The following is a 12,898-nucleotide window of genomic DNA, read 5'->3' as shown; positions in this document are numbered from 1 at the left end:
ATAACTTTCATTCCCAACACCAACTACAGGCAAATTAGACAATCATGTCCCTGTGCCCTGTTTTGGCTCTCACCTTGCGTCTAAATTTGGGCAAGCACATTCTGCTGCCACTATAAACTCACCTTTACGGCACCATTTTCATCTTCCACAGAAAATAACAAAAAGAGGTTCCCTGCCTATTTTCCTCCCTTGTTCCCTGTAGCGATAGCTCCTTGCACCTCCTTGCATGGGACAACATCATTAAGAGGGTAACGAACCAGCCCTTAGAGCAGGTACTCTCCACCTATTAAACCATGTTATAGATTAAACAACATTATCAAGATTAAGTTGGCAGATTCCCAGTGCCAAGTAAGTGTCTTATTTGGAACTGACTGTAAGGCTTCTAGCATTCAAACAGTAGAATGTCATAAATGAGAAAAGGTTCTAGCCTCTTCCCCTAACCTTCAGTTTAGTTCTCTGCCTCAACATGTTTTTTCTGCATCCACAGCAACAAACCCTACTTTTATCAGGGACCACAAGTTCAAGGTTATTCCTCATACCTCCATCTTAAAGTACCAAATTGAAACCACAGGAAATTCCTGCGTCAATTTGTTGAGTTGCTATGTGTCAATTTGTTGAGTCACTATGGTGTATAACCTGTGAGCTCCTGCTGCATTTTATTAAGGAACATGAACAAAACAACTTACCGGCGGCCCGGGGTCTCCTTTAGGCCCTCTCAGATTCTCGAGTTCAAACATCCTTTCCAATTCTTCATAGTCGTAATAGTAACCGTCAATATCAAGCTCATAACTGGTTTCTGCGTTGTAAGTGTCATCAATCGGAAATGTCCCTTCGTCCCTTGAACCAAGCTGGTTATCGAAAGGTGTGGAATCAGAAGCTCTATATGATGTTGTGTTTAAAACTTGCTGCAGCTCCACGGGTTCATATGGATACTGCTTTGATGTGCCAGTTTTGGTTTTAGTCTGCTTTATGGAAAACAGCAGATCGGGGTAGGTTTTCCTGCTTGTATCACCCGTGGCATTATCTGTAAGGTTTGGAGGCAATTTTGTGAGAGCCTGGAAGCCACCTTTCTTTTTGCTGGCATCTTGCTGAGGAATTTTCGATGCTTTCACAATTCCCTGGTCATCTGGTTCCGGTATAATTTCCAATGCAGTACCATTTTCTAATAAACGAGGTGTCAGGGGAGAGGTTGTCTCTAGGGGTTCTGGTGGCATGTGGACTGATGCACCGTTGCTGCTACGAAGGTTTGATTCTCCTTTCCTTGTACTCAATGGCATGGAAACTGGTTGGGTTTCTTCATCCAACTCTTTGCTTGGCGGCACCCCAAGGGATGTGTCTGGAGGAATCGTTTGAGACCGGTATGTGTCAGCTTGACGACACTGTTGTTTCACATATTTACAATAGTTTGCCAAGGCTTGTGCAGAGGGGATAATGTCCAGCTGACAAATTATTCCTTCAAAGTTGACTGAATGGGAGTTCATCCTTCCTAAAGTAAACAAACTCTGCGAATCGAACGGCTGTACTTTAGAAATAGTCTCCCTGCTGAAGTGCTTTCTTCCACACTGAGTATACAGGGACACGGCTTTTTCCGTAACGTCAATAGCAAATGTGTGCCACTGCTCATCATGAACAGTGTAATCAAAATATACAGACTGCTTCCCTCCAGTATGCACCATTATCTTCCTTGGGAGCAACTGGACACCAAACTGCAGTCTATTTTTATTTCTAACACTGAAAAGAAAGGCATTGTTTACTGCGTAAGAACGTAAGCTAACCAAAAGGGTGAACTGGGAGCCTATGTGTGATGCTATCACTTGAGAGACAGGCACCTCAATGGCTGCATTTGTGGACAAAACAACTCCTGAGGCACTTAGGTGAACCCCCTGAGGTAATGAAGTACGTGACAAAGGCTGTGCAGTCCCTGTTGATGGTTGATGAAGAGCTTGCCCACTTAGGCCTAAATGATGAAGAATATCTATGCCTAGGGGAGGAAAGAGAAAGGAAGGGGTGAGACAACTTCATTCTTAATTTTATTCAAATGCTTTATATTAACTCTGCGCTTATCCACACCTTCTTTTCCTCCACACTTTCCAGGCATGGTCCACACCTGAAGCGCCACAAAAACCCACTCTTTAAAGCTGAATTGGAGCAAACAGAATTACCATTTGTTCCAAGTGAGTAGCAAAGAGAGGGTTTTCCAGCTCAAACACAGGATAGGAGAATGGCAGAGGGTGTGGTATGAATTCATATGAATAATGTATGCCTAACAGTATTTCATAACAATATTTCATACATATAACAAAGGCATCTCTCCTGGTTCTGTGGATGCCACCACAATATGTTATTTCCACTTGGTTGACCATAACCTTGACCCTTACACAAGGCTAACAATTCTACTTCCCAACTAGTTTCATACATTAAAATTTCATCTAAGTCAATTTTGTTTTTGTTTTAAACGGGGCAACCCGCCCTCAAAATGTCAGAATTCTGCTGGTCTTTCGACAACATTTTTCATCTGACTTCATAACTAGAAAGGCCTGCATTTGGTGAATATTAAACTGAGGGGTAATTTTGGATTCTAAACCCTAGAGAAAAAAACAAACAAACGTAAGAATAGCTTTGACCAGGCATCCCCAAATTCAGCCTTCCAGCTGTTATAGGACAACAACTCCCATCATCCCTAGCTAACAGGACCAGTGATCAGGGATGATGGGAATTGTAGTCCAAAAACAGCTGGAGAGCAGAGTTTGGGGATGCCTGGCTTTGCTGGATCAGGCTGGTAGCCCACCTAGTCCAGCATCTTGGGCTCACAGCAGCCAACCAGATGCCCATGGAGAGCTCACAAGCAGGATGTCAGCACAACTGCACTCCCCCCTCCTGTGGTTTCCAGCAACTACTATTAAGAAGCATACCGTCTCCGAGTGTGAAGGCAGGGTATAGCCATTGTGTCTGGGTAACTATTGATAACCTTGTCCTCCGAGAATTTATCTTTTCCTCTTTTAAACCCATCTAAGTTGGTGGTCATAATTGCCCCCAGCAGGAGCCCATTTCTTACTACAACTAAGCACTGTGTGAATAAGTACTTCCTTTTGACCATGGGTAGACAAACTAAGGCCCGGGGGCTGGATCCGGCCCAGTCGCCTTCTAAATCTGGCCCGCAGATGGTCCAGGAATCAGCGTGTTTTTACATGAGTACAATGTGCCCTTTTATTTTAAATGCATCTCTGGGTTATTTGTGGGGCCTGCCTGGTGTTTTTACATGAGTAGAATGTGTGCTCTTATTTAAAATCCATCTCTGGGTTATTTGTGGGGCATAGGAATTTGTTCATTTCCCCCCAAAAAAATATAGTCCCGCCCCCCACAAGGTCTGAGGGACAGTGGACCAGCCCCCTGCTGAAAAAGATTGCTGACCCCTGCTTTTGACTGTCCTGAATCTTCCAACCTTGCGCTTCCTTAGATTCCCATGAGTTCTATGGTTATGAGAGAAAAACCTGCTGAACTCATTCCTATCTACACTTTTCTTCCCCCAGTTGTTTTTCTACCAGCAGGTCCTTCTGGACACAGAGCCACTTCAGGAGAAAAAATGGCTGGGGAGAAATTATTTTTGGGGAGAAAGCATAGGTTGGGGAACGTGTACAGAGGAGGGCAACCAAGATGATCAAGGGTCTGGAAACCAAGACTTAGGAAGAATGGTTGAAGGATCTTGGGGTGTACAGCCTAGCAAAGAGGAAACTAAGAGGTGATACGATAGCCGTCTTCAAATATCTGAAGAGCTGTCACATGGAAGGTGGAGCAAACTTGATTGCTTCTGCTTTGGAGAAAAGAGATTCTGACTAAACATCAGGAAGAACTTTCTGACAGATAAGAGCTGCTGGATAGCGGAACATGCCCTTAGGAGGTTGGGGACTCTCCACTGGAGGTTTTCAGGCAGAGGTTGAATGGCCATCTGTCATGCTTTAGTTGAGATTCCTGCATTGCAGGGGGTTGGACTAGATGGCCCAGGGGGGAGGATTGCTTCCAACACTAATCCAGCTCCCTCACCTCTTGCTCACTGATCTTGTGCTTGACATCTTCTATCTCCAACCAAGTTCATAGGAAAGAAATGGCCACCTGCTTCTGACACATGGATCTGCCATTCTCACAACTAGATTGGACCTGACATATTAAATGTTGCTTGGACTAATGTTAGCAGAGTAGCAACTCTGTGTTTAAGTCCCCAAAATGGCATCACATCCTCATACACCTGGTGCCTAATCCTAAAAGCTGCTAGGCCATCTCATAGTATCAAAGCAGGAAGGGTATTTACATGATCAATTCCTCTTTGAGTTCTGAGAACAGCAGGATGTTACCTCAGGATTAAAGTGCTGATGAACGGTCAAGTCTCTGTCAGCATGAAAGCAAGTCGAAGCCAAAGCTAAGTCAAGAGAGTCCTTGAAACATAAGGATTTCCACAGACTTTACCAAGAAATTAGGTTTCATTTCCCAACCTGCCTTCCCTCTGTTTACCAAAGATATTACTAGCAAATGTTAAGAGCAGACACATCTTGGCTCCGGTTCCAGCAAAAATGTGCACATATGCACACAAATATCGAAGACATTTCTGGAAAGGTTTTTAAAAATTGGCATAGAATGCATACGTTTGACTGTGCTATACATCTTGAAAATTAGTTACACACCTTGCAGTGGTTCTAGTCATGTTAGGGAGTGCACAATGGTGCCAAGTTTACAAATGGCAAGCAGCCAGCATGGCCTGAGGCACAGGAAGTCCTAACATTTGGGGTGGGGGTGGGGGGGTTACACATCTGCCAACTCTTTTGGATGTCCAGCTGCAAAACAATTCATTTATTTAAGCTATAGTCTAATCTGCAGTAATTGTAGGCTTGGTTATGGTACAGTGAGAAATCAATGTTATAAGTTGAAGGCCAAAATCTTCCATGCATGATCATGGCTTAGCTGCAAATTTATTTATTTATTTGTTACTTTTTTTAAAAAAAAAATGTTTTCGTTTTGTTTTACAGAGGCCAAATCAAGCATAGATTGGGTTTTTCTGGGGCACAGTAGAAGTTTTGTTCCAAGTCTAATATGGTATTTTCCGCTCTGTGGGGTGTGGGTAACCCTAATAAATGCTAAGTTTAACATATCAATCTCTCCCTCTTCCAAATAGCAAATTGTACTAGTAAGTGCTGACAGGATTCAAGACTAAACAGAATGAGAAATGTGTTGGGATGAGGGGACCAAACTTTGCAAAAATAAGTACAAAAAAGGGACATCGCTGGTTAGTAGCTGGCTGGCATCATGAGAAAGAGTTTCCCACATTTTGTTGCAGGTCCCCCTCATATATTTTTATTTATTATGTATTTCATTTTTGAATCACTTATTATGACATTCAAAGTGATTTCACAACATGATATTAAACAACTGCATTTTCCTTTTATCTATTTTATAAAAACCCAATTACATGCATAAAAACCAATTTTAAATCCAATAAAGATATTGACTAGATACTTACTAAGATCTTTTCATACTACTCTGTACCACAACTAGTCAGAGGACAGTTTACAAAAAATAATAATAATAAGGTAAACCAAAAACATAATACATAATAAACAAAATAATTAAAATTATTATGTAAACAATTACATATGGTTAAATTTAACTTTTAAACTGAAAGTGTGATTTTCAAAAGAGTCAGGAATACATTTATACAGGGTTCCCCCCTGGAAAAAGTTTCCAGAAAATTTTCATATACAAATTAGGGTAACTTGCACAGGAAAAATTTCTGATGGCCTGATCTACCCTGTTTATTTTTACTTGCATTTAGTCAACAAAGCTAAAAACTATCAAACTGACCAGCTAGCCTAGCATTTATTTGCAAGTGGCATCTATTCATTGTTACTGATGGACTTATGAAACAGATTTTTCTCCACCTCACATCACTGTGAGATTAGCAGTGGAGGCAAACAGAGGTTTCCTGAAGAATTATGATATAAGCCTCTCTGAAGGTGGAAGGTGTTTCTCTGAAACAAAGGTGGGAGCTGAGTGCAGGGTGGGGACCAAAGGTGGGCAAACTACCCCAGAAGGAGCATGATGTGCCCGCCACCAGAGGTACTACCCCTCCCCTAACACCCTGTATATATATATACAGGTATATATTTCTGATTAAGAGCACAATGGGTCGATCCCCCAAATGCAGAAAGCAGATTATTCATTCACATGGCCAGCTATGAATGTGCAAGCAAGCTTTGGGATGTGAGGGCAATCACCTCAAAGCAACGACCCACACCGCTTCAGGCAGGCCTTTGAGCCTGAGGCAAATGTGCGGAAAGCTATAACCACGTCATCCGCACTGCTCAAAAGCTCTTTCTAAATATAACAGTGTTCAAAGACACTTAACAGAATGCATTCTTTTGGAGCACATGTAATCCACTTGCTTTCTCCTCATTCCAGCGGCCATTCCCGCCCCCCATTAATGATCAGTTATTCCTTCCCGCACACAGATGTCGGCATCTGATTTCATTTACTCTCTAAATTAAAAAAAGAAGAAAGAAATCAAAGGATAGGCAATCTCCTTGCAACATATATTTATGATTTGTCATCTTGAAAATGGCTTGTTTCAAGTCCAGGAGAGACTTTCTTCTATGCTTGCCTGCAGACTCCCATTAATCATTCCCCTAAATCATAGGGGGATAAGGGTAACAGGACTGCATCTTATCCCTCAAACACCCCGTGCATTGTCAAGGAAGCACAGTCAGGGAAGCCATCAAACTCTTTTTCTCCCTATATGTGCCACATGTCTCCAGTTTTTCCTGTATTTTGAAAGTTTTCTATTCCAAATAACCTAAGAAATCCAGATGCCAAATGACAGAACAGGTTTTCAGCCCATCACATCTAAAGGGCTTGAGGTAAGGAATAATGCTTTGAACAACACAGGTGCGTGTGATAAATTCAAGAGCAGCAGAAGGAATACAAAGAACTATGAAGCTACTTCGCTGTTTCTTTAGGCTTCTTAAATGGCATCCCTACCATCACCCACAATGGAAGTCACTTTTGAAACACAAAGAAGTCTACTGCTCAATTTTAGAAAAACAACAAATTGCATAATCCCAAATCCTTGGTGTTCCTAAACCAGCCTTTTGCATCTTGGCCAAATAAGAACTACAGCCATTGCCAGCAGATATGATGGGTAAAATCTTCAGAAGAACGTAACTTAAGAGTCAGTGAGTTGAAATACCTATTAGGTCATGAAGCCCACCAGGTGAGCCTGAACCACTCACAATTTCTCAGGTTGGTCTACCTCAACAGGGTTATTGTGAGGATAAAATGGAAGGGGGAATTGGAGGAAGGGCATGATGAAAAGATATGACATAATATCTTTGTCATATGACAAAAACAAAGAACTTAAGTGTTTCCCATGAAAACATCGGAAAAATGAAATACAAGAGGCACGGGTTATGTCAGTAAACTCTACTTGCAGTGTGTGTCAGATGACTGTAAACTAGCTCAGGATATCATTGGCTAATATTGCCAATGAATGATCAATCTTGATAGGGGTCAGATTCCCAGGAGCAGAAAGTTTCACAAACTTTTTGTAAGTCTTGTGAAGAAGCAGGAGATGGGAAGGTGGTGACATCATCGCCCTAAGATGGTACCTTGAGCCAATTCTCTGTCACTCTGAGCTATAGACATAGATATAAACACGAACGTGCACACACTTCCCAATACTTAAAACTTTTAAATCTGCTAGCTTTTGATTTGCAATGCTTGCTGGAGTGTGAATATCCAAAACAACTGCCTTTCTTAGGTGCCCTGACTTAAAAAACCTGGAGCTGCCAAGCTGCAAAAAGTGATGACAAAATTTGCAGTTGAATGGTCTCCCAGAGCAGCTTCAAGGTATCAACAAGACAGTCCCTGTCCTCAAGTTTAAAATCTAGAAGCTATGACACAAAAGGAAATGAGATTAGTAAGGATGGTTGGGGGAAAGGAACTTCCTAAACGTAGAAAGCTAACCGTCAGGGAGAAAGGTTCTAGCTTAGTTGTTGTGTCTCCCTGACATGAAACTTTTCAGTGAGCAGGATGTTTGTCCTCCATACAACAAAACTACAGTGGTACCTCGGGTTACAGATGCTTCAGGTTACAGATGCTTCAGGTTACAGACTCCGCTAACCCAGAAATAGTACCTCGGGTTAAGAACTTTGCTTCAGGATGAGAACAGAAATCGCGCAACAGTGATGCGGCAGCAGCAGGAGGCCCCATTAGCTAAAGTGGTGCTTCAGGTTAAGAACAGTTTCAGGTTAAGAACGGACCTCCAGAATGAATTAAGTTCTTAACCCAAGGTACCACTGTACTAGAAGACCAATGTGGTAAAGGCCAGAAACAGTTATATCATGTGAACTGTAGTCTTTCTCAATCACCTCTAAAATTCTTCATATTTCTTCATGCAACTATAACCTGAGTAGATACCACAAAATAGCAGAAGTCTCATAGTGAGCTGGTTTGGATGAAACACTAAGTCAAACTAGGATATTGCAAATTTGTAAGCTCTGAGAGAGAGGAGATTGCAGCCACTTTTCTCCTCCTCTGGGTTGAATGAAGCCATGGTTTGGCTTTATGGTGTCAGAATCTGGGCTTATGGTTTGTTTCCTCCAGATAAACATGAATTACTTCTTGTGGTTTATCTGGAATGAGACAAACCACGAGTCTGGGTTCAGACAACATGATAAGACAAACCATGGCAGGGCAGCTGCAGCTGCAGCTAGACTAGAGGAGGAATGCAGCAGCCACAATCCTCATTCCTAGAAGTCTCACACTCAAACATTCAAACGAAATTACAGCTTGGCTTAGTATAGATTTGGGGAACCTGTGGTCCTCCAGAGGTTGCTAGATTACAAGTCCCATAATTTCAACCCATTGTCCCTGCTGACTAGGGCTGATGCAATTTGGAATTCATGAACATCTGGATGGTCACAGGTTCCCCATCCTTGGCTTGGTGTTCCATGCAAACCAGCTCATTTGTTTCAAAGATGACAACCCCAGCACAGGTTTTAACTGCTGCTAAAATAGATACAGATGCTAACTTCAGATGTTAGCATCCCAGAACAAGTGCCCAGCCATCTGTCCTCTGAATAAACACAAACAACAACAAAAGCACAATCAGTTGCTTTTTAGCCAACAGCTGCGTCTGAAAATTTGTGGGTGGAGGGAATAAGCCAAAAAAGCAAGTTTACTTTTTTGGCCTTAAAAATGCAAGTTCAGACTAAGTACTTATTATGTGAACTAGTTTGTTTTGGAGAGTCCCAAGAAGTGCAAAGGTAATCCGGCTTCGGTTTGCCACCCCCAAAAACACCCACGTGCAATGAAGTCACAATCAAAGCCTTTACAATGTACAAAACTTCCTTTTTGCAAGGAGTCTGCCTAAATATGTAAGCAATTTCACAGACAGAAAATCTGAGTAATTTTGAAAAGGTCAGCCTTTCTAAACTGGTTTCTTTAAACTTTTGCTCCTATTGTAACTATCTGGCATTAGAGGCCTTTGAAAAACTGAATTTCACGTCATTACTACCAGAATCCTTCATATAATTTCTCTCTCTCTTTTTTAAAGAAAGATCATTCAAATATTCTGTAATAAAATTAGGAACATGTCTCACCTTCTTCTTGTATTTGTGTAGCACCCACAGCTATACATGTTGCAAAAAAAAGGAGGAGGGTTTTCCTAAAAGAAAAAAGAAAATAATATCAAGCTAAATACACAGAAAAATATATGTTTTATCCCTAATAAGTGATGCACAATCCTTAGGTATGAAATAATTTATTCACCACCCAATTCTCATATTCTATTAGGCTTTTCCAGGTCAGTATCCAGTTTTGCCAGAAGACCACATGTTGGTTTAGTGATGGGTAAACATGTTAAGTCTCCACCACCATTCCTGGCTGTCCCCACTCTCACAGGTGTCATTTTATCCGTCACCACCTGCATCTCTTATTCTTATATTTCTTCTCTTTGGAATTCCTTATTTGGCACAAGCACAGTGAACAGTAGAATTGTGAGGTTGTGTGCTATATATATACATATAGTTACACACTGTGTCAGGGCTTTTTTCAATCCTGCAGCCATCATACCGTTCAATACAAGGGCCCCCAATCTTTCTGGGCCCGGGACACATTTGGAAATCTAAGAAACAGTTCTGAGTGTCACACAATGCCCATTTCATAGAAGAAACATGGGCGAAGCTCAGTAGTCCACTCAGATAACAGGCAAAAGACCTAGGTGGCGCCGCAAGACGAACCATAATGATAAAGTAGTACGCACCACAAACAAATAAGCCCCCAAACGTTCAATCTCTTTAAAGAGATATACAGTATAAAATTGTCAGGGACAGAGGCCTTAGTAGATGCCAAAGAAGGTGTTTGTCTGAGGCAGAGCACATTGGGGACCCCAGCTGTGATATGCATTAATGTTTGTGTTACACAAAATGTTAACGTTTAGCCAAAGAGTCAGAGGTAGAAGGGGTCGAAAAGGCCATTATTCCACCTTCTAGAAATCCAATATTAGAGTATCCCCAACAGATGGGTGTCTGGCCTCTGACTGAAGGCCTCCAGGGAGGGAGAGACCACTACCCATTGACGTTAATTGGTTCCACTGGATTGGAAACAGGTTTCCTCTAATGTTCAACTGAAATCTATCCTCCAGTCACTTGATGCCATCAGGTTTATCCCTGACCCCTGTAGCTGCAGGGAACAAGTCTTTGCCCTCTTCTGTGTGACAGCCTTTCAGTCAACAAATTATTATTATTATTATTATTATTATTATTATTATTATTATTATTATTATTTCATTTCAAAACCTTAATTTACCCTGTCCTTCCATAGGATTACTATTCTTTTAATGTGCCTATAAGGAAGAAGGAAATGGTGGCAGCTAGATGTGCAAACACTTTCATATAATGAGCCAAAAAGGAGAAGAAAGAGACCAGCACTTGCTTGTGCTATGTTCCGTGTAGATGAGCATCAGCAAGGCAAAATACCCTGAGCATTTTCCAGCCTGGTCGATTAACATCACCCAAGGCAACTGATACCATGGAAAGTGTAAAGCAAACTATAAGGAACACACATGGTCTGCTACACACACAGCATGGAGATCTGTGGGAAAGAATTTGAACAAAGCATTTCATAGAATCATAAGATTGCAGAGTTGGAAGGTACCCAAGGTTCGGTTCTCAACCTGTGGGTCCCCAGATGTTGTTGGACTACAACTCCCATCATCCCTGACCACTGGTCATGCTGACTAGGCATGATGGGAGTTGTAGTCCAACATACATCTGGGGAACCACAGGTTGAGAAACACTGAACTAGTCCAACCCCCTGCAATGCAGGAATCTTTTGCCTACAGCCATCCATGGGTGGGCTTGAAGCACCAACCTTCCAGTTAACAGCCAGATGCACTGACCCATTTGCTCCATGTTGTTGTGGACCCTTCCCAAGAGCCCCTTTACTCTGCACCCACTGGGTGCCAACCACAGTCTGGCGCTATCCCTGTGAATGCTGCCTTTTCAACTGTCTCCACCACCACCACCCGCCCCCCGTCAAACTGATTTTGATCCAAATGGAGAAAAAGAACAACGACCTGCGTTTTTAAGACAGCAATGTGCCCACAGCCCAAGTAGGCTGCTCCAAGGCAGAATCCAGCCCCCTCCCTGTTTGTTCTGCATCTTGCAGAAGACAAATAAAAATGGGGGGGGGTACTGTTATGATTAATTTGTTATTTACATTGTCTGTTATGCTTTTTTATTAGGTTTTTATTCTTGATGCTCTGTAAAACGTGTTCTTAATGTTGTACACCGCCCTAGGATCTTTGGATGAAAGGCAGTATATAAATCAAATTAATAAATAACAACAGCTGTATAATAATTATAATAATAATAATAATTTATTATTTATTCCCCAGCCAGATGGGCGGCTTCCAACTGACTATTAAAAACAATACAGCATCAGAAATTAAAAACGTCCCTAAACAGGGCCGCCTTCAGTTGTCTTTTAAAAGTAAAATAGTTGTTTATTGCCTTGACATCTGCTGGGAGGGCGTTCCACAGGGCAGGCGCCACTACCAAGAAGGCCCTCTACCTGGTTCCCAGTAACCTCACTTCTCGCAGTGAGGGAACCGCCAGAAGGCCCTCGGCGCTGGACCTCAGTGTCTGGGCTGGATGATGGGGGTGGAGAACACTCCTTCAGGTATACAGGACCTGAACCAAATAATCCTTCAGGTATACAGGACCTTCAGGTATAATGTAAATAAGCTCCTTGTTCACACCTCACACCAATCATATAGAAGTCAAGGGGTGGAGCCAGCAAGGATTATAATGTTGGGAGTGAAGCAGGCAGTGGGGAGGGGGGGGCATTTCAGACGAGGGTTTATGTCCCATAAAAATCCATGAACAAAAGCTCTACAGAGTAAAAAAAATTCCTGTAGCTATTGCCTGCGCAGATGGTTACCTGAATAGTGAACAGGCTCTGAATTTATCTATCCTGTTATTTTTCAATCAGTGCGGATTCTAATCCCCTTGTCCTAAGATATGTATCTACGTTATTTTTGCATGGCCAAGTCACTATTAGTTTCGTATTATTTGTCTTTCAGATCGAGTGAAAGAAACGCACTCTCCAAAAATGAACACCTGTGAGGGGGAGTGAAATTGACATCAAACAAAAATGCATCCAGCTGTTCACAAGAGAGAGGCTATTCCACATCTTATACTAGTGTTAATAGTCAAGGAAGGTGAAATGTAATACATGAATCAGCCCTGAGTGAAGAGAAAAATAGTTGACTGAAAACTATAGACTTACCTACCTAACTCTGCATGAAATCAGGCTGCACGTATATTGCGTTTTGTATTTATCTTTGCTTCCA

General features: G+C 41.9%; 1 protein-coding gene across 2 annotated transcripts in view; it reads right to left on the bottom strand.

Annotated features, from left to right (window-relative positions):
* COL24A1 (collagen type XXIV alpha 1 chain) overlaps positions 1–12,898 on the bottom strand; it is a 165,058-nt gene that overhangs the window by 140,326 nt on the left and 11,834 nt on the right. For both annotated transcript variants that reach the window (XM_028732889.2, XM_077928502.1), the window contains exons 2-3: positions 9,645–9,709; positions 687–1,981 (exon numbers count right to left, since the gene is read on the bottom strand). In XM_028732889.2, coding sequence (XP_028588722.2) covers positions 687–1,981; positions 9,645–9,709 — 1,360 coding nt within the window. The remainder of the gene's footprint in view (positions 1–686; positions 1,982–9,644; positions 9,710–12,898) is intronic.

This window comes from Podarcis muralis, chromosome 5, assembly GCF_964188315.1.
Source record: "Podarcis muralis chromosome 5, rPodMur119.hap1.1, whole genome shotgun sequence".
Lineage (NCBI taxonomy): Eukaryota > Metazoa > Chordata > Lepidosauria > Squamata > Lacertidae > Podarcis > Podarcis muralis.
The sequence above is the reverse complement of the archived record's forward strand: the minus strand, read 5'-3'. Positions and strand labels throughout refer to the sequence as shown.